Source organism: Rhinoderma darwinii, chromosome 1 (assembly GCF_050947455.1).
Source record: "Rhinoderma darwinii isolate aRhiDar2 chromosome 1, aRhiDar2.hap1, whole genome shotgun sequence".
NCBI lineage: Eukaryota > Metazoa > Chordata > Amphibia > Anura > Rhinodermatidae > Rhinoderma > Rhinoderma darwinii.
The window spans coordinates 434,230,178-434,252,059 of NC_134687.1; the positions used below are offsets into that span (position 1 = coordinate 434,230,178).

General features: G+C 43.8%; 1 protein-coding gene across 1 annotated transcript in view; it reads left to right on the forward strand.

Moving 5' to 3' along the window:
* The window catches only part of SEZ6L (seizure related 6 homolog like), a 546,424-nt gene that overhangs the window by 376,476 nt on the left and 148,066 nt on the right, over positions 1-21,882 (forward strand). The window contains exon 5 of the mRNA XM_075830799.1: positions 16,784-16,976. Within this exon, the coding sequence (XP_075686914.1) occupies positions 16,784-16,976 (193 nt within the window). The remainder of the gene's footprint in view (positions 1-16,783; positions 16,977-21,882) is intronic.

Below are 21,882 nucleotides of genomic sequence, written 5' to 3' on the forward strand. Positions count from 1 at the left end.
TATTACCACATGTGGGGTACTGTTTTACTCGGGAGAAATTTCTTTACAAATTTTATGGTGATTTTTCTCCTTTAGTCCTTGTGGAAATGAAAAAAAATTAGCTAAACCTACATTTTATTTGAAAAAATGTAGATTTTCATTTTCACAGCCTACTTGCAAAAATTTCTGCAAAAAACCTGTGGGGTCAAAATGCTCACTATACCCCTAGATAATTTCCTCAAGGGGTATAGTTTCCAAAATGGGGTCACTTGTTTGGGGTTTTCACTGTTTTGTCCCATCAGGGGCTTTGTAAATGTGACATGGCCTCCGCAAACCATTCCTGCTAAATGTGAACTCCAAAAGCCAAATGGCGCTCTTTCCCTTCTCAGCCACGCCGTGTCTCCAAACAACCGTTTATTACCACATGTGAGGTATTGTTTTACTCGGGAGAAATTGCTTTACAAATTTTGCGGTGCTTTTTCTCCTTTAGTCCTTGTGGAAATGAGAAAAAAAATCGCTAAACCTACATTTTCTTTGAAGAAATGTTGATTTTAATTTTCACGGCCTACTTCCAATAATTTCTGTAAAAAACCTGTGCGGTGAAAATGCTCACTATACCCCTAGATAATTTCCTTGAGGTGTCTAGTTTCCCAGATGGGGTCACTTTTGGGGGATTTTGACTGTTTTGGCACCGCAAGAGCCCTTCAAACCTGACATGGTGCCTAAAATATATTCTAACAAAAATAAGGCCCCAAAATCCACTAGGTGCTCCTTTGCTTCTGAGGCCGGTGTTTCAGTCCAGTAGCACGCTACGGCCACATGTGGGATATTTCCTAAAACTGCAAAAACTGGGCAACAAATATTGAGTTGCATTTCTCTGGTAAAACCTTCTGTGTTATAAAAAAAATTGTATTAAAAATGTATTTCTGCAGAAAAATATGAAATTTGTAAATTTCACCTCTACTTTGCTTTAATTCCTGTGAAATGTTTAAAGTGTTAAGACATTTTCTAAATGCTGTTTTGAATACTTTGAGGGGTGAAGTTTTTAAAATGGGGTGACTTTTTTGGGGTTTCTAATATATAAGGCCCTCAAAACCACTTCACAACTGAACTGGCCCCTGTAAAAATAGCCTTTTGAAATTTTCTTGAAAATGTGAGAAATTGCTGCTAAAGTTCTAAGCCTTGTGAGGTCATAGAAAAATAAAAGGATGTTCAAAAAACGATGCCAATCTAAAGTAGACATATGGGGGATGTTAATTAGCAACAATTTTGTGTATTATAACTGCCTGTCTTACAAGCAGATACATTTAAATTGAGAAAAATGCTAATTTTTGCAATTTTTCGCTAAATTTTGGTGTTTTTCACAATTAAATACTGAACATATCGAGCAAATTTTGCCAGTAACATAAAGTCCAATGTGTCACGAGAAAACAATCTCAGAATCGCTTGGATAGGTGAAAGCATTCCGGAGTTATTACCACATAAAGTGACACATGTCAGATTTGAAAAATGAGGCTCTGTCAGGAAGGTCAAAAGTGGCTAAAGAGGGAAGGGGTTAAGGGTTTAAAAGGGAAAATCGAGTCCCATGTTTATTTCAGAAAATTCTTAAAATCGAAAGGGAGACGCAGTCCCAAGGCAAAAGGGTATGAGTAGTTCGGGTGGATGCCCAAGCCTACGCGTTTCGAACGCAGTCTGCGTTCTTAGTCATGGCAGGACTAAGAACTAATCCATGGCAGGACTAATCCACCCCAACTACTCTGCTTATTTCTGCTTCCCACCTCTCCCATCCACTACCCACTCCCGTACCCTTCCTGCTTGTGTTCCCCCCACGTTTTTGGTCAGTGATCTCCTATCACTGACCACTTCTTAGTCTTCAGACCAATTTCTTGATCCCTGGGGATTATTTTTTTCTTTTTTTTCTTTATAAAATATATAAAACAAAAAAAATATAAAAATGTTAACATTTTTAAAATAAAAATTTGTCAAATTTAGACAATTTAGACATTTTAACTGGTTAGTTTAGTATTAGGGTTAGTTATTATTAGGGAACCACCAAAAAGCATAGTTAGGTATAGCGTCAGGGAATTTAGCATCAGAAATCCATCACCGTAGTTAGATCTAGCGTTAGGGATCCATCACGGTAGTGTAAAGGATCTGCCAGACACAGCTTCTGTGTCGACTCCCGTGATTAATCAGTCTGCATCTGCTCCTGGGTCTGATAGAGTGACTCCATCTGCTACCACTCAGGCTGGTAGGCTGAAGAGTGGGAGAACCTATCACAGCCTGGCCAGACGGAGCTAGCTCCCGCCCTCGGTCTATTTATACCTTCATTTCCTGCTTTTCCTTTGCCTGTGATTCTGTCTGGTTTCCTGACTCTGTTGTTCCTGCTAGTACTATTGACCTCTGCTTCAATTTGACCCTGGCTTTACTGACTACTCTCCTGCTCTGCATTTGGTACTTCGTACACTCCTGGTTTGACTCGGCTCGTTCACTACTCTTGTTGCTCACGGTGTTACCATGGGCAACTGCCCCATTTCCCGTAGCTTCTGTGTACCCTTGTCTGTTTGTCTCTCGTGCACGTATTGAGCGTAGGGACCGTCACCCAGTTGTACGCCGTCGCCTAGGATGGGTCGTGCAAGTAGGCAGGGACTGAGTGGCGGGTAGATTAGGGCTCAACGTTCTGTCTCCTTACCCCGTTATTACATAATCACAGGCCCATATACCTTTTCTACCCTGGTTCCTACACTACTATGGACCCCCTTGAGACCCTGGCTCAGCAAATGCAGGGTCTCTCCATACAGGTCCAAGCCCAAGCTCAGAGGTGCCACCAGCGTGATGCTAACCAGGTAGTGCCCACCACCTCACCTCTTGAACCCCACCTCAAGTTGCCTGACCGGTTCTCAGGGAACCAGAAGACTTTTTTCACTTTTCGAGAGAGTTGTAGGCTCTATTTCCGATTAAGACCCCACTCCTCAGGTTCTAAGAGCCAGCGAGTGGGTATAATTATGTCCCGGCTCCAGGGCGGCCCCCAAGAATGGGCCTTCTCCTTGGCTCCTGATGCCCCTGAACTTTCCTCTGTTGACTTTTTTTTTCTGCTCTCGGGCTTATCTATGACGAGACTGACAAGACTGCCTTTGCCGAGAGTCAGCTTGTGACCTTACGTCAGGGTAAGAGACCCGTTGAGGAGTACTGTTCGGACTTTAGGAAGTGTTGTGTAGCTTCTTGGTGGAATAACCCTGCCTTGAGGTGCCAGTTTAGATTGGGTCTGTCAAACGCCCTGAGAGACCTATTAGTTAGCTATCCCTCTTCTGACTCTCTAGATCAGCTTATGGCTTTAGCGGTACATCTTGACCGACGTCTCAGGGAACGACGACTTGAACGTTTTTGTGCCATCTCCTCTGGTTCCCCCATGATGCCTCCCGAAGTTCCGTTTTTCGTTCTCACACGGGAATCTCGGATGAACCAATGCAACTCGGGGCCTCCGTGTCTCCCCAACAACGTAGAGAGCTCCGCAGGAAGAATGGTCTCTGCTTCTACTGTGGGGATGACAAGCATCAAGTGAACAACTGTCCAAGGCGTAAGAATAAGCAGCCGGAGAGACTTCCGCGCCTAAGTGACCATCGGGAAGGTCGCTTGGGCGCACAGGTATTTCCCGTAAATATGAAACCTAATAAGATCTTACTTCCCTTTCAGGTCTCTTTTGAGGGTAGGTCTGACACCGGCAGTGCCTTCGTGGATTCAGGGTCTTCTGCTAATATTATGTCTGTGGAATTTGCTATGTCTCTAGCTATGCCATTGTTTGATTTGCCTAAACCTGTCCCGGTAGTGGGTATCGACTCCACTCCACTTGCTAATGGTTGTTTTACGCAGCATAGCCCTGTTTTTGAACTCATTGTTGGCTCCATTCATTTGGAGCAGTGCTCTGTACTGGTGATGCAGGGATTATCATCCGATTTGGTTTTAGGCATTCCCTGGTTGCAGATGCATAATCCCACGTTTAACTGGAATACTGGGGATCTTACCAAATGGGGTAATGAATGCATGACATCCTGTTTTTCTGTTAATTTTATTTCTCTCCCTGAGGAGGTAAGCACTCTACCTGAGTTTATTCATGACTTCGCTGATGTTTTTTCTAAAAAGGCCTCCGAAGTTTTACCTCCTCATAGAGAATATGATTGCGCTATCGATTTGGTACAAGGAGCTAAGCTCTATAAGGGTAGGATTTTTAATCTCTCTTGTCCCGAACGTGAGGCCATGAGAGAATATATCCAGGAAAGCCTGGCCAAGCATTACATTCGCCCCTCTACTTCTCCGGTAGGTGCTGGCTTCTTCTTCGTAGGGAAGAAGGATGGTGGTCTCAGGCCGTGCATCGATTACCGACACTTGAATAAGGTCACTGTAAGGAACCAGTATCCCCTTCCTTTGATTCCTGATCTATTCAATCAGGTTCAGGGGGCCCAATGGTTCTCTAAGTTTGATCTTCGGGGGGCTTATAACCTTATTCGAGTCAGAGAAGGGGATGAGTGGAAGACTGCGTTTAACACGCCCGAAGGTCATTTCGAATACCTCGTCATGCCCTTTGGGTTGTGTAATGCTCCCGCGGTCTTCCAGAATTTCTTAAATGTGATTTTAAGAGAATACCTGGGGGTATTTCATGTAGTGTACCTTGATGACATACTTGTGTTTTCCAAGGACTGGTCCTCCCACATTGAGTATGTCAGGAAGGTGCTCCAGGCCCTTCGGGAAAACAAACTCTTTGCTAAATCTGAAGAATGTGTGTTTGGGGTGCAGGAGATACCATTTTTGGGTCAAATCCTCACTCCTAATGAATTCCGTGGCTGAATGGGTCCAATCTGCCTCCCTGAAGCCATTACAGTGCTTCCTGGGGTTTGCTAATTTTTACAGGAGATGTATTGATAACTTCTCGGTCATCGCTAAGCCTCTTACGGATCTTACTCGCAAAGGTGCTGATCTCCTCCACTGGCCTCTGGAGGCGGTCCAGGCTTTTGAGATCCTTAAGAAGTGATTTATCTCTGCCCCAGTGCTGATTCAGCCTAACCAAATGGAGCCATTCATCGTGGAGGTTGACGCCTCCGAGGTGGGAGTGGGTGCTGTCTTGTCCCAGGGTACCAGGTCCCTCACCCATCTACATCCCTGTGCCTACTTCTCCAGGAAGTTCTCGCCCACTGAGAGTAACTATGACGTGGGCAACCGCGAACTCTTAGCTATTAAATGGGCATTTGAAGAGTGGCGCCACTTCTTGGAGGGGGCTAGGCACCAGGTAACTGTCCTTACCGACCACAAGAATCTGGTTTTCCTAGAATCTGCCCGGAGGCTAAACCCGAGACAAGCTCGATGGGCGTTGTTTTTGACTAGATTTAACTTTATGGTCACCTATAGGGATGGGTCTAAAAATATTAAAGCTGATGCACTGTCGCGTAGGTTCATGGCCAGCCCTCCTTCGGAGGAAGATCCTGCTTGTGTTTTGCCCCCAGGTATAATCATATCCTCTGTTGATTCTGACTTAGTCTCCGAAATTGCGGCTGATCAAGGTTCAGCTCCCGGGAACCTTCCTGAGAACAAGCTGTTTGTTCCCCTGCAATTCCGACTAAGGGTACTCAGGGAAAATCATGACTCTGCACTATCTGGCCACCCAGGCATTCTGGGTACCAAGCACCTCATTGCTAGAAACTATTGGTGGCCTGGGTTGCCTAAAGACGTTAAGGCTTACGTCGCCGCTTGTGAAATTTGTGCTAGGTCCAAGAGTCCCAGGTCCCGACCAGCGGGCTTACTATGTTCTTTGCCCATTCCCCAGAGACCTTGGACCCATATCTCCATGGATTTTATCACCGATCTGCCTCCATCTCAAGGCAAGTCGGTGGTGTGGGTTGTACTAGACCGCTTTAGTAAGATGTGCCACTTTGTGCCCCTCAAGAAACTACCCAATGCCAAGACGTTAGCTACCTTGTTTGTCAAACACATCCTGCGTCTCCATGGGGTTCCTGTCAATATTGTTTCTGACAGAGGGGTACAATTTGTTTCATTGTTTTGGAGAGCCTTCTGTAAGAAGTTGGAGATTGATCTGTCCTTCTCCTCGGCCTTCCATCCTGAAACTAATGGTCAAACTGAGAGGACTAATCAGTCTCTAGAACAATACTTAAGGTGTTTTATCTCTGACTGTCAATATGATTGGGTCTCCTTCATTCCCCTCGCCGAATTTTCCATTAATAACCCTGTCAGTAACTCGTCGGGGGTCTCCCAATTTTTCTGTAATTTTGAGTTTAATCCACGGTTCTCCTCCGTTTCACCTGGTGGTTCCAACAATCCCGAGGTAGATGTAGTTCATCGGGAACTGTGCTCAGTCTGGGCCCAGGTTCAGAAGAACCTAGAGGCATCCCAGAGCATACAAAAGACTCAGGCAGATAGAAGACGTTCTGCTAACCCCTTGTTTGTGGTCGGGGATCTGGTCTGGCTGTCTTCAAAAAATTTGCGTCTTAAAGTTCCGTCAAAAAAATTCGCTCCCCGGTATATAGGGCTGTACAAGGTCATTGAGGTCCTTAACACTGTCTCCTTCCGGCTGGAGTTAGGCTGGAGTTACCCCCGTCTTTTAAAATACACAACGTGTTTCATGCCTCCCTCCTGATATGCTGCTCCCCGTCCTTGGCTACCTCGAGGAAACCTCCAGTCCCTGTTCTCACCCCTGAAGGGGTAGAATTTGAGGTGGCTAAGATTGTGGATAGCAGGATGGTCCAAGGCTCCCTCCAGTACCTGGTCCATTGGAGAGGATACGGGCCTGAGGAGAGGACTTGGGTACCCGCCCGGGATGTTCACGCTGGGGTATTGCTCAGGAGGTTCCATCTTTGGTTCCCCAATAAGCCAGGTCCACCTAGGAAGGGTCCAGTGGCCCCTCATAAAAGGGGGGTACTGTAAAGGATCTGCCAGACACAGCTTCTGTGTCGACGCCCGTGATTAATCAGTCTGTGTAATGACTGGGTAGGGAGACAGACAGGTGAGCCCTAATCTACCCGCTCTCAGTCCCTGTCTACTTGCAACGGCCCATCCTAGGCTACGGCATACAACTGGGCGATGGTCCCTACGCTCAATAAGTGCACGACAGACAAACAGACAAGGGTACACAGAAGCTAAGGGAAATGGGGCAGTTGCCCATGGCAACACAGTGAGCAACAAGAGTAGTGAACGAGCCGAGTCAAACCAGAAGTGCACGAGGTACAAATCGCAGAGCAGGAGCGTAGTCAGTAAAGCCAGGGTCAAAAATGAAGCAAGGTCAATAATCATAGCAGGAGCAGCAGAGCCAGGAAACAGAAAAGAATCACAGGCAAAGGAGGTGCAGGAAATGCAGGTATAAATAGACAGAGGGCGGGAGCTAGCTCCGTCTAGCCAGGCTGTGATAGGCTCTCCCACTCCTCAGCCTCCCAGCCTGACTGGTAGAAGATCGTGTCACTCTCTCAGACTTAGGAGCAGGTGCAGACTGATTACACATGGGCGTCGACACAGAAGCTGTGTCTGGCAGATCCTTTACAGTCTGCATCTGCTCCTAGGTCTGATAGAGTGACTCCATCTGCTCCCACTCAGGCTGGTAGGCTGGGGAGTGGGAGAACCTATCACAGCCTGGCCAGACGGACTTAGCTCCCGCCCTCTGTCTATTTATACCTTCATTTCCTGCTCTTCCTTGCCTGTGATTCTGTCTAGTTTCCTGGCTCTGCTGTTCCTGCTAGTACTATTGACCTCTTGTAATGACGGGATAGGGAGACAGACAGGTGAGCCCTTTTCTACCCGCCACTCAGTCCTTGCCTACTTGCATCGGCCCGTCCTAGGCGATGGCGTACAACTGGGCGATGGTCCCTACTCTCACTATGTGCACGAAAGACAGACAGACAAGGGTACAAAGAAGCTAAGGGAAAGGGGCAGATGCCCACGGAAACACCGAGCTACAAGGTTAGTGAATGAGCCGAGTCAAACCAGGAGTGTACGAGGTACCAAACGCAGAGCAAGAGAGTAGTCAGTAAAGCCAGCGTCAATATGAAGCAGAGGACAAATAGTACAAGCAGCAGCAGCAGAGCCAGGAAACCAGCAGAATCACAGGCAAAGGAGAAGCAGGAAACGAAGGTATAAATAGACAGAGGGCGGAGCTAGCTCCATCTGGCCAGGCTGTGATAGGCTCTCCCACTCCTCAACCTCCCAGCCTGAGTGGTAGAAGAAGGAGTCACTCCATCAGACTTAGGAGCAGGTGCAGACTGAGTAACCACGGGCGTCGACACAGAAGCTGTGTCTGGCAGATCCTTTACACCTCTGCTTCAAATTGACCCTGGCTTTACTAACTACTCTCCTGCTCTGCGTTTGGTACCTTGTACACTCCTGGTTTGACTCGGCTCGTTCACTACTCTTGTTGCTCACGGTGTTGCCGTGGGCAACTGCCCCATTTCCCATAGCTTCTGTGTACCCTTGTCTGTTTGTCTCTCGGGCACGTATTGAGCGTAGGGACCGTCACCCAGTTGTACGCCGTCGCCTAGGACGGGTCGTGCAAGTAGGCAGGGACTGAGTGGCGGGTAGATTAGGGCTCACCTGTCTGTCTCCTTACCCCGTCATTACACGTAGTTAGGTTCGCGTCTGAGAAGCTCGGAATAATCTAGTTAGGTTTAGTGTTAGGGAATAGTCGCCGTAGTTAGATTTAGTCTCAGGGAAGATCAAATAAAATCTACTTAGGTTTAGTGTTAGGAACCCTCGCCCTAGTTAGGTTTAGTCTCAGGGTAGCCCACTCATTCTATAAAAGCACCAATTTTTTTGGGCTAGTTTAGGTAGCAGCCTATTGCCCCTAGTTAGGGAAGCAAACAAACATGTCCCAATGGACATTTACTGCCAAAGAGGCATATTAATTGCTTGCCTCTGACACAGACTCTGTTTTATTTATCCACCTTCTCATCCAGTGATGAAGAAGAGGAACCCCCTAGGAGACGCCCCAGGACCACCACCACAGTTGAAGCCCCCGAGCGAGATGACCCCGCCGTAGTTCAAGCCCCCGAGCGAAGTGACCCCATTTGGACCCCCACACCAGACATTTATGAGCCCCAAATCCCAGAGTACACGGACAGCTCAGGGATAAAATTTAATACGGCAGGGCTCAGTGAAATGGACTTTTTCAAGTTCTTCTTCACTGATGACTTTATAGCTCTTATGGTCTCCCAGACAAATTTATATGCCCAACAGTATATTACTAAGAACCACACATCATTTTATGCCCAATCCCACATGTGGACCCCTGTAGATGCAGCAGAGGGAAGTTCTGGGGACTTCACTTGAACATGGGGCTTCTGAAAAAGCAGTCCATTAGGACCTACTGGAGCACGGACATCTTATACCACACCCTGATGTACCATATGGCCATATCCAGGCAATACTTCGCTTCTTACATTATACTGATAATGAGCAGTGCCCACCCCGAGATGACCCCAGTTTTGACCGTTTGTATAAACTGAGACCCTGAGAAGTGTATTTCTGTTGATGAGTCCCTGGTACATTTTAAAGGGAGGCTTCAATTCTGCCAGTACCTGCCGAGTAAGAGGGCAAGGTATGGCGTGAAGATGTACAAGCTGTGCGAGAGTGCATCAGGGTATACGTACAAGTTTAGGATATATGAAGGTAAGGACACCAGTATTCAGCCCCCAGAATGCCCCCACCCCTTACTGGGAGTTAATGCAAACATTGTGTGGGATTTGGTGCACCCACTGCTGGACCAGGGTTACCACCTATACCTGGATAATTTTTATACCAGCGTCCCACTATTCAAGTGCCTCACTTCCAGAAGTACTGCGGCATACGGCACTGCTAGAAGAAATCTGAGAGGCCTCCCTAAGACTCTGCTTGGACAAACACTCAGAATGGTTGAGAGCAGGGCACACTTTAGCAGTAACATATTGTGTGTTAAGGACAAGAGAGATGTCCTTCTATTGACAACGATAGATGGCCACACCAGTACCCATGTACCAGTACGAGCTACCAGTACAGAGACCCCCAAACCAGACTGCATCCTGGACTACAATAGGTACATGGGAGGGGTGGACCTGTCAGATCAAGTCCTGAAGCCCTACAATGCCATGCAGAAATCAAGGGTGTGGTATAAGAAACTGGCCGTGCACATCATACAGATGGCATTGTGCAATGCGTATGTGCTACGTCTATGTGCACGTCAGAGGAGAATTTTCCTGGAATTTCAAGAGGTGGTTATCAAGAACCTAATATTTAGGGACCAAGAAGGGGGGGAACCCAGTACTTCTGGAAGTGAGGCCACACGCATCGTACCTGGGCAACACTTTCCAGGAGAAGTTCCCCAAACTGGCAAGAAGGGAAAAAGTCAAAAGAGGTGCAAAGTCTGCTATAAGAGGGGGATAAGGAAGGACACAATATATCAATGTGACACGTGTCCCGAAAAAACAGGGCTCTGTATGAAAGAGTGTTTTAAAATGTATTATACATCCCTTGATTTTTAATCTACCCAAGTTTTACTTACCCTGATGCACTCCGCACAGCTTATCCCCTTTATCTTTCCCTTCTGAGCCCTGCCGTGTGCCCAGACAGCTGTCAACAGCCACTTGTAGCGTATTGCCATACCCGTGAGAACCCACATTACAGTTGGTTGAACTTGATGGACATGTGTTTTTTTTCAGCCGTACAAACTGCTGCGCATTATCTTTTACACAATACTTGTAGGGTGAAAATGCTCACTACACCTCTAAATGAATGCCTTAAGGGGTGTAGTTTTTAATATGGGGGTCACTTTTTGAGGGTTTCAACTGTACTGTTACCTCAGGGGCTTCTGCATACATGACTTAGCATCAGAAAATCCCCAGTAGGCCAAATGGTGGTTCTTTTATTCTGAGCCCTCCGATGGGCCTAAACGGCGGTTTATCACCACCAATGGGGTATTTCCGCACTCAGGACAAATTGGGCAACAAAATGGAGGATTTTAGTCTTTGTGAAACTTTGACATTTTGAGCCAAAACTACATCTTATTGGGAAAAAATATTTTTTTTTTCATTCACAGCCCAATTCAAAATAAATTCTGTGAAAAAACTGTGGGGTCTAAATTGTCACAACACCCATAATTGAATTCCTTGAGGGGTGTAGTTTCAAAAATGGGGTCACTTCTGGTGGGTTTCCATTGTTTTGATACCTCTGGGGCTCTGCAAATGCGACATGGCACCCAAAAACCAATCCAGCAAAATCTGGACTCCAAAGAACACATAGCGCTCCTTTCCTTCTGAGCTCTCCCATAGGCCCAAATGGCAGTTTATCACCACAAATGGGGTATTTCTGCAATCAGGAGAAAGTGGGCAACAAAATAGGGTATTTTGTTCCCTGTGAAAATACGAAATTTTGATAAAAAATTACATCTTATTGGAAAAACTTTCATTTTTTTAATTTCACAGCCCAATTCAAATACAAGCTGTGAAAAAAGTGTGGGGTCAAAATGGTAACAACAACCATAAATGAATTCCTTGAGGGGTGTAGTTTCCAAAATGAGGTCACTTTTGGGTGATTCCTACTGTTATAGCACCTCAACACCTCTTTAAACCTGGCATGCTGCCTAAAATATATTCTAATAAAAAAGAGGCCCCAAAATGCACTAGGTACGTCTTTGCTTCTGGGGCTTGTGTTTTAGTCCACGAGCACACTACAGCCACACGTGGAGCATTTCTAAAAACTGCAGAATCTGGATAATACATATTTAGTAGTGTTTCTCTGGTAAAACCTTCTGTGTTACAGAAAAAAAATTGAACAAAATTGAATTTCAAAAAGAAAAATGAAATTTGCAAATTTCACCTCCACTTTGCTTTAATTCTTGTGAAATGCCTAAAGGGTTAAAAAAACTTTATAAATGCTGTGTTGAATACTTTAAGGGGTCTCGTTTTTAAAATGGGGTGTTTTATGGGGGTTTCTAATACATAGGCCCCTCAAAGCCACTTCAGAACTGAACAGGTACCTAAAAAAAAAGGCTTTTGAAATTTTCTTAAAAATATGAGAAATTGTTTATGTTCTAAGCCTTGTAACGTCCAAGAAAAATAAAAGAATGTTCAAAAAACGATGTAAATCTAAAGTATGGGAAATTTTAATTAGTAACTATTTTGAGTGGTATAACCATCTGCCATACAAGAAGATGCATTTAAATTCCGAAAAATTACATTTTTTCTAAATTTTCTCAAAATTTTGCAGTTTTTCATAAATAAACACTTAATATATCGAATAAATTTTAGCACTAACATAAAGCCCAATGTCTCACGAGAAAACAATCTCAGAATCGCTTGGATAGGTTTAAGCATTCCAAAGTTATTACCACATAAAGTGAAATATGTCAGATTTAAAAAATGAGCTCTGAGCCTTAAGGTCAAAACAAAGCTGTGTCCTTAAGGGGTTAATGGTGTCCTCAATGCTGAGAAATACAGGCAGATACTTATCCATCATGCAATACCATCAGTGAGGCGTCTGATTGGCTCCAAGTTTATACTGCAGCAGGACAACAACCCCAAACAGCCAATATCATTAAAGGGAATGTGTTGCCAGAAAAACATGTTTTTTTTAAAAAAATTAAACATTTAGTGTGTGGGTGATTAAACATTGTTCAAATTTTTTTTATTTTTTTGCACGAGTCCATGTAATATTATAAATTATTTCTAATTTATAATACTACCCATTTTTGGTCACTAGATGGAGCTGTTCCCAAAATTGCAGCATTGCAACATTGGGTTAAAAGCCCTCGCTCTAGTGAGCTCTCAGCATCCCCCCCTCCTTTATCCTGGCTAGTGCCGGGATAAACGAGGGGTTTGAACGATGTAACCTCCTACACTGTGTGTCGCCATTTTTTGAGCTAACCCACAGTGTAGTAGGTTTACATACAGTAGTAAACACACACAAACACGAACATACATTGAAATCTCTTACCTGCTCCTGCCGCCGCGGCTCCCTCCGGCCCGTCCGCTCCGTTTGCTGCCGCTGGTGCAAGTGCACAAATCCGGAAGCCGCGACCGGAAGTAGTAATATTACTGTCCGGCCGCGACTTCCGGTCCACAGGAAAATGGCGCCGGACGGCGCCAATTTCTAATAGGACTATGTGGGAGCGGCGCATGCGCAGTTCCCACACAGACGCCGTACACTGCAGTCAATGGGACGGGAGCCGTTCGCAGTCCCTATGGGACTGTGGCTGCCGTATTCCATGTCTGTATGTGTCGTTAATCGACACACACAGAAATGGAACAAAAAATGGCAGCCCCCATAGGGAAGAAAAAGTGTAAAAATAAGAAAAAGTAAAACACAAACACACAAATGAATATAAACGTTTTTAATAAAGCACTAACATCTTTAACATATAAAAAAATAATTTGTGATGACACTGTTCCTTTAAGAACTTTCTTCAGTGTAAAGAAGAACAAGGAGCACTGGAAGTGATTGTATGGCCCCCACAAAGCCCTGATCTCAACATATTCGAGTCTGTCTGGGATTACATGAAGAGATAGAAGGATATGAGGAAGCCTACATCCACAGAAGATCTGTGGTTAGATCTCCAAAATGATTGGAACAACATCCCTGCTGAGTTCCTTCAAAAACTGTGCAAGTGTAACTAGAAGAATTTAAGCTGTTTTGAAGACAAAGGGTGGTCACACCAAATATTGATTCAATTTAGATTTCTTTTGTTCATTCACTTAGCATTTTGTTAATTGATAAAAAAAACTATTAACACTTCTATTTTTGAAAGCATTCTTACTTTTTTGTGAAAAAATTGTGGTTTGTATATGCCCTAACACACACTATAACCAAACAGTCCAGGGGGATTTTATTAGACCCATTGCTGTCACAATTTCCCAGTCATCCCCGCTGATCACGTTGCCAGGGCTGACAGGGACAAGACAAAGGGAGCATCCTCTAATTGTCCGCATCATGAACGGCACTGAACATGGTGCTTCAGGAGTCAAACAGCCAGGATCAGAATTTTCTCTGATCCCGGATGTTGGTGCAGGAGTGTGGCTGTCAATCACAACCACACTATTGTTCCTGATTGCACGAGTACAGCTGTTGTGCCTGCACGATCAGCGATGACGTACATGTACAGCATCCCGCGTCAACGACATAAGAGTGACGTTACACACTCCCACTTCTTGCAATCCTTCTGTAACCACAGACGGACTTTGCTTGACAACAGGAGGTGGACAGCAGATTACAGGAAAGGAGACACCTAGTTTTAACAGTAAGTAAATGACAAAGTTAATATATATCAGGTATACCATTAGATTAGCATAAATTGATTAATAAGTTAGTGGCAATTTAAACGTACAAAAGTAACGAAGTCAGGATAGACAAGTGGAAGAAGGGAAGTTTAAGAAAATTGCCAGCATATGCGTATTTTACTCTATTTGCATAAATGATTATTAGGACGGTCTCAATAGGTGAGAAATCCAAGGTTTCCATACTGCATCAACCCAAGATTGTAGATCATTCAAGATGCAAGTAAATCTATCATTACCATAATCCACGCTAGTTTACATTTAAATAAGTCTAGATTTTCCAGCTCCTAGCTATAGCCAGTTTGGTGCCGAGAAAATGATAATATATAAATAAAATCTAATAATTTAATAAAAACAAAACAAAAATATACAAATAAAATAAAAGATGATACAATACTTTTAAAACCTGAGGATGTACTGCATAAAATGTAATAAGAACCATTGGCCTGTTATTTCTAGCAATGAGCAGTCGAATATCTTAATTAACAATACAGCTAATTTACAAAAAATATTTTTTTCTAAAGCAGGAAAGTGGTATGGGTAGGGGTGTCACAATTTACATCTAGATGGATGTTGAGAAAGCATTCCCAGCATGCTGAAGATTAGAAGAACGAACTCCTGTAACTCAATTCTCTTGATGATAATGGAATGAGATTTCATGTCATTCTAATGAGGTTTTCTTGGAGATATGCAGTGATGGTTCTTTGGTCTCTTCATTAGGATCCAGTTTCTGCTTGACTGGCACTGTGATAGAAAAATGCCACTATAGGTACTTTTTTGAATGATGATAATAATGGTAATGATGAATAATAACAAAAAAAATTGCAAAAAGTACATTTCCTAAATTCTAGGAGCATAATGTAAAATATTATCATTATTATGTCATGCTTTATATCACTCAACATCTTCGGGGACAAGATAGTAAATTGATAGTAAATTTAAGGTTCTATGTAGGCAGTCAAGTATTAGGGTATGTTCACACGACCTCATTTTGGCCGTTTTTCGGGCTGTAAAAAACCGAAAAACGGCCGAAAAATCGGAAGCAGAACGCCTCCAAACATGTGCCCATTGATTTTAATGGGAAACGGCGTTCTGTTCCGACGGAGCGTTTTTCGGTCGTGCAGGTCACTTCTTGGGACATTTTTGGAGCCGTTTTTCATTGACTCTAGCGAATAAAGCTCCAATAACGGCCGTAAAAAACACAGCGAAAATCGCGAGTGGCTTAAAAAACGTCTGAAAATCAGGAGCTGTTTTCCCTTGAAAACAGCTCCGTATTTTCAGACGTTTTTTGCTAAGCGTATGAACATACCCTTAGGCTATGTTCACACAGAGTTTTTTGCAGGCCGAATTTCTGCTTCAAAATTCTGTTTGGAAGTTTGAGCCAGATTTTCCTCTTCCTGCACGCCGATTTTCGCTGCGTTTTTCGCGCGCGGACATTGATGTCAATGGGAGGTCAGATGCGTAAAAGCCTGAAGATAGGGCATGTCCCTTCTTTCTCCCTCGAGCCGGTTTTACCGCTCGCAGGAAAAAGACGCCTCCGCCTCCCATTGAAATCAATGGGAGGCATTTTCGGGCCGTTTTTGACGAGTTTTGCGGTGCGGTTTCTGCGTCAAAATGCTCGTCAAAAAACTCTGTGTGTTGAACATAGCCTTATAGTTCTATGTGATGGTAAAATACCATTTAGGGAGTTTCCAAAATAGGATAATAGGATAACTCTAAATTGTGTCAGGTTGTCCTGGGTGTGATTTTAATTAAAATCTAAAACTCTGGTGTGACTGCAGCTATAATATTGTATTATACTGTCCCCATGACACACAAGGGTCCAGAAGACTGAGTTATGGTATATTCACACATGGCAGATTTGTTCCAGAAATTTATGCATCTGAAATTCTGTAGCATGTGCATGAATTTCTGCAAGCCCCATTCAACTGAACGGGACAGTCGCAAAAAAATCTGCAACAAATCTGCCTCATGTGAACATACCCGTATGAGGAGTTGTTTGGTAGAAATCCTTACATTTTAGAGCTGGTCTAGTTGTCCCCATGCTTACCTGTGATATGAAAGGAGCAAGTGGCAACCGAGGATTTATTTGATAAGGGGATTATCATACATATTTACTGTCAGGGAAGGAAAACAACCATGTTACAAAGCAAACGAAAGCAGCTCTCCAGTGTGAGGACAACTCCACATATCGTAGCTTCCAAGACCTCTGGTACTGAGTGCCAGAGAGAAAAAAGAGGGATCACATTATTGAAAGTAAATTGTAAAAATTATATTACAATTTTAATTTCTGAAATAGAACATTAATTTTATTGCGTAAACTATGCCAGGTTAGCTTAAAACTGATGAACTCCTCTTGAGGGTCAGACTAAATGTTAGTTCTAGGTGCCACTAGTGCTTCATATTTTAATATAATTTTTGGTTTTATGGATATTTGTTTATAAAAGTGGAAAAGCCATATGTGCAACTCTTATATGTATTGGTTTACCTAAAAGCATGTATTCTTATCTTAGGTTAAAAGTGTGAACCTATCTGAAGGAGAGCACCTGTCTATTCGAGGTATAAGTGAGGAAGGTCTTGTGGTCTTGGCAAATGAAACTCTTCTGGTTGAAGGTCAAGTAATCCGAAGTCCAACCAATAGTCTCTCAGTTTACTTCAAAACGTTCCAAGATGATACAATCGGAACCTTTCATCTGCATTACCAAAGTAAGTGTGTTACAGCATTTCTACATATGATGTGTAGTGTATACTAAAATGTACATTTACTTAAAATTATATATTGACCAGAGGCAATTATGGTATGTCTACAGTACTTGCTATAAACGTCTTCTAAGTAGGGGCTGTTTCCATGACTAACATAGACTACACTGGCCAGAGCCATGTACCAGCTCTCCCCGTATTCTCCTTCTTACAGCTGTCATCATCTATTCTCCCTATAGGAAGGTGGGTTTCCACCAAACAGACTTTTATGGAATATTAAATGGATATGCCATAAATGTCTCTAGACATTATACCCCTTTGAGACAGTAGCTAGAAAATGTTTGCAGTGACAATGAACATCCAATCTATATGGTTACATTACATATATAGACTCTTTATCAAAGATATTCATTGGCTAACAAAATGCGGGTGTGAATGGTGTACGAACTAACAAATAACTAAAAAAATATTTGGTTTGCAAATTACTGTATTACTCCTTTTATAGAGAATTATAGTGAGCTAAGCTATTTCTTTTAGACTCTTTAAGAAGCAAAAGCATTTTGTTTTGAAAAGCTGAACCATCTGTATATATTTATTTCCCATGTGTTGGTTTTGTTTGATTAGATGAAAGTTGAATTTTCGTTCTCTAGAGTGAATCACGTAAAAAAATGTTTTTTAGATGTGTGAGCCTGTTCTTTAGAGAACATAACAAAGATACTGTATATTTGGAAAATGTGCTGAGAACACAAGTTGTTGTTCTGTGTACATCTGTATCTACAGCACATATCACAATTATATGCTCTGTACATCAATCAATAGAACCAGAATAGACTGCTGCCAGACAAATAAAGATACATGTTAGTATAAGTGTAGTAATGTAATGTGAATAGGATCCTCCCGACTCTCCCCCAAATGGCAGGTCTCGGGAGATAGAAGTATCCTTTATTCCCACGGGAGATACGCTGTTGCCAGAAAGGTCTGGTAGCGCTCATTCCCCCTCCCCCCATTGAAATAAGCGTGCACACTCAGCCGAGTGCACATGTTTAGGGTGGAGAGGTGAAAATATCTGTCAGCTAACAGCTATTTCATTTATATGTTCAGCTTAACCCCTTTGGGACGAAGCCATTTTTTGTTTATTCGTTTTCGTTCTACACTCCCCGCCTTCCAAGAGCAATAACTTTCTATGTTTCAGTCAATGAAGTTGTATGAGGGCTTATTTTCTGCAGGAGGAGTTGAAGTTACTATTGGCACTATATAAAGTACCATATAATTTACTGGGAAACTTAAAAAAAAAAATGATGTGGGGTGAAATTGGAAAAAACTGAGATTCCGACATTGTTTTTGTGTTTGTGTTTTTACAGTTTTCGCCATGCGTAAAGAACAACAACTTAACTTTAGTCTGCGGCTCAATACGATTACGGCGATGGCAAATTTATATTGTTTTTTCTTTACATTTTACTACTTTTACAAAGAACTATTTGTTAAAAAAAAAAATAGTTTCACCACATTCTGAGAGCCAAAACATTTTTTCATGCGGGCTTATTTTTTGCGGGAAGAGCTGTAGCTTGGTACCATTTTTTGGTACATGAAACTTTTTGATCAGTTGTTATTAAAAAAAAATGAAGACCTAAGGTGACCAAAAAACTGTGATTTTGGTGTTTTAATTAGGTTTTTTTTATGGCGCTCACCGTGTGAGTTAATTAATGGTATATTGTAATAGTTCTGACTTTTACGGACGTAGCAATACCAACTTTGTTTATTTCTTCATTTTTTACATTACTTTAGAGGAAAAATGGGATAAGGTGTTTTTTTTAAAACTTTTAATATTTTTTAATTTTTTTTCACTACTGAAAACTTTATTAAACTTTCTTTTACACTTTTACACCTAGGGAATTTGAACTGGTACAATACACTGTAATACTAATGTATTGCAGTATACTGTCATTTTTACAGGCTTCTGTTAAGCCCTGTCAGATGCAGGGCTTAACAGAGGCAGAAAGAAGGCAGACCTGGGGACCTTCATTAGGCAGAAGCAGGGCTGCCATCAGGAATTTCTGGGCCCCATACTGCCAATGAGTCTGGGCCCCCGCCCCCCTCGTTATTAGGAGGGGGTGTGAAATGTAAAGGGGCGGGAGGTAGGGCACATTAAAAAGAAAACTCTTTGGAGGAGCAGGGCAGAGACAGGAGGTGGGTGTCGGAGGGCAAAGGGGAGAAACTAAGTGCCAGGGCTGGGAGAACTGAAGGTAGCAGTGGTAGCCAGGGGGGAGACGCAACCTCACAGGGGCTCTGTGGAGTGACAAGGAAGAGACAAGAGACAGCGGCTCTGTGGGGGGCAAAAAGGGAAAGTGAGTGTGTGTGTATGTGTGTGTGTGTGTATGTAGAATCTGTCTGGGTGTAGGAGGGCACTATAAACAAAAATCATTGCACTGAAGCCCTATACACAGCAGAGTCACTCACCAAAATGTAGTCCCTAAGATCTCCCACCGCCACGGGCATGTCAGGATGATGCTTTTGCATTCTCTTCACACGCTGCACACACGTTATCTGTGTGTAGCGCTATCTACAGGGGGCTGTGTGTGGCGCTATCTGCAGGGGTGGGTGAGGCGCTATCTACAGGGGGGGTGTGTGGCGCTATCTACAGGGTGGGTGTGGCGCTATCTACATGGGATTGTGTGGCGCTATCTACATGGGATTGTGTGGCGCTATCTACAGGGGGCAGTGTGTGACACTATCTACAGGGGAGTGTGTGTGTGGCGCTATCTACAGGGGGTATGTTCGGCGCTAACTACAGGGGAGTGTGTGGCACTCTCTACAGGGGATTCCAGTCCAGGAGGAGACCCTGACCTCACTGTCCATATATGGACAGTGACCTCAGGGGCTACCTCTAGGAGAGGAATCCCCGACCAGAGTGTCGGCAACTCTCTGGCCGGGGATTCCGCTCCTGGATGGGTGAATGGCAGAGCAGGAAGCTGATACTTTCCTGCTCTGCCATAGTATTCAATTGTATCTGCATCCTGTGGACGCTGATACAATTGAATATGGCAGTGGCTGAGACACGTCTGGGACAGTAATTTGCCGGGACTGCCTCTTTAGATTCAGGACAGTCCCTGCAAATTCAGGACTGTTGCTAACTATGCCTCCGGTATAAGCTTTCTCCCCCTACCCAGGTATACTCTCTCCTTCCTCTACCCCTCCCCATGTATAATTTCTCCCCTCCCTTCAGATATCATCACTTTTCACCCAATTATTACCCCCCCCCCATTGTATAATGCCTCCTCCAGTGGAGGGATGTCACGATACCAGAATTTGGACTTCGGTACCGATGCTTTGTGTAGTATTGCGATTTCGATAACAAAGCGATACTTTGCCAACAGTAATAAAAAAAAAAACAGTTCTTCCATTTCTGATGTGAGGCGCGAGGTGTGATGCTAAATGTAACCTCCATGTGCCTCACATTAATAGTAATTAACCCCATCATGTACCTCAATTATAAAGGGTTAATGTGTAAGGTACATGATGGGGTTAATTACTATTAATGTGAGGCACATGGAGGTTCAAAATTCATAATACCTCGTGCCTCACATTAATAAGTGAAAGAAGTTTTTATTTTATTCTTTACAACGTACACATCATAAATGATGCAAAAAAATTGTTGTGCAGGTTATTACGGCCGCGCCAATACTGAATGTGAATATTTTATGTATTGAGACTTATTTTAATGTGTTTTGTAAAAAAGGTGTATGTGTATTTTTTTTTAATTTAACATTACTTTATGTTTTTACTTTCTTTTTGAAACTTTAATGTACTGGTATATATATCTATATACGGATAGTACACAGGCAGTTGTTAGGACAGACCTGAGTATGCCCTAACAGGAAATATGGTAAGACAGCCCTGGGGTCCTTCATTGGACCTTGGGCTGTCTGCCCATATATGGTATGTCCCTCAATCGCGTCACAGGGATTCCTGTGACGTGATCCAAGGGGCATCCCCCCTTCTTATTTTCCCCTGAATGCTGCAGTCAGCTTTGATCGCAGCATTCAGGGGAATAGCGACAGAGATGAGAGGTTTCTTTGATCTCTGCCTTTATAGAGTGGGACTGCGGCTGTGTAATACAACCATTGCCCCGCCCCGCACGCGGTCAGCACGAGGTGATGCGGGCGGCGCTGCACTAATGAGCGGCGGTTCAGGCACTGAAGACAGAACATGTGGGGGTGTTTTGTAGTGCGCCCGCCATGTTCTGTTTTCAGTGCCGCCGCTCATTAGTGCAGCGCTGGCCGCATCACATAATCCTGGCGGCGCGCACATGTCAGGACTCCGGAGCAGGGCCGTGACTGTGTTACACAGCCGCAGCTCCGCTCTCATACATTCATGTATTACAATATTGAGCTGTGCGGCCGCACAGCTTAGTATCGAAATACATGAAATAACGGTATTGAACCGTTTGGGGGTGCACGGTATCGAAACCGTATCGAAGTTTTGATGCATCGTGCATCCCTACTCAAGTGCCATCCGCCCTCCATTATTATCTCCTTCCCACTCTAGCATCATTTCCCTCCCTACCCAATGCCATCTCACTGCCCCATTATCATCTCCCTGCCCCCATTATCATCTCCCTGCCCCCATTATCATCTCCCTGCCCCATTATCATCTCCCTGCCTCCATTATCATCTCCCTGCCCCCATTATCATCTCCCTGCCCCCATTATTATCTCCCTGCCCCCATTATCATCTCCCTGCCCCCATTATTATCTCCCTGCCCCATTATCATCTCCCTGCCCCCATTATCATCTCCCTGCCCCCATTATCATCTCCCTGCCCCCATTATCATCTCCCTGCCCCCATTATCATCTCCCTGCCCCCATTATCATCTCCCTGTCCCCATTATCATCTCCCTGTCCCCATTATCATCT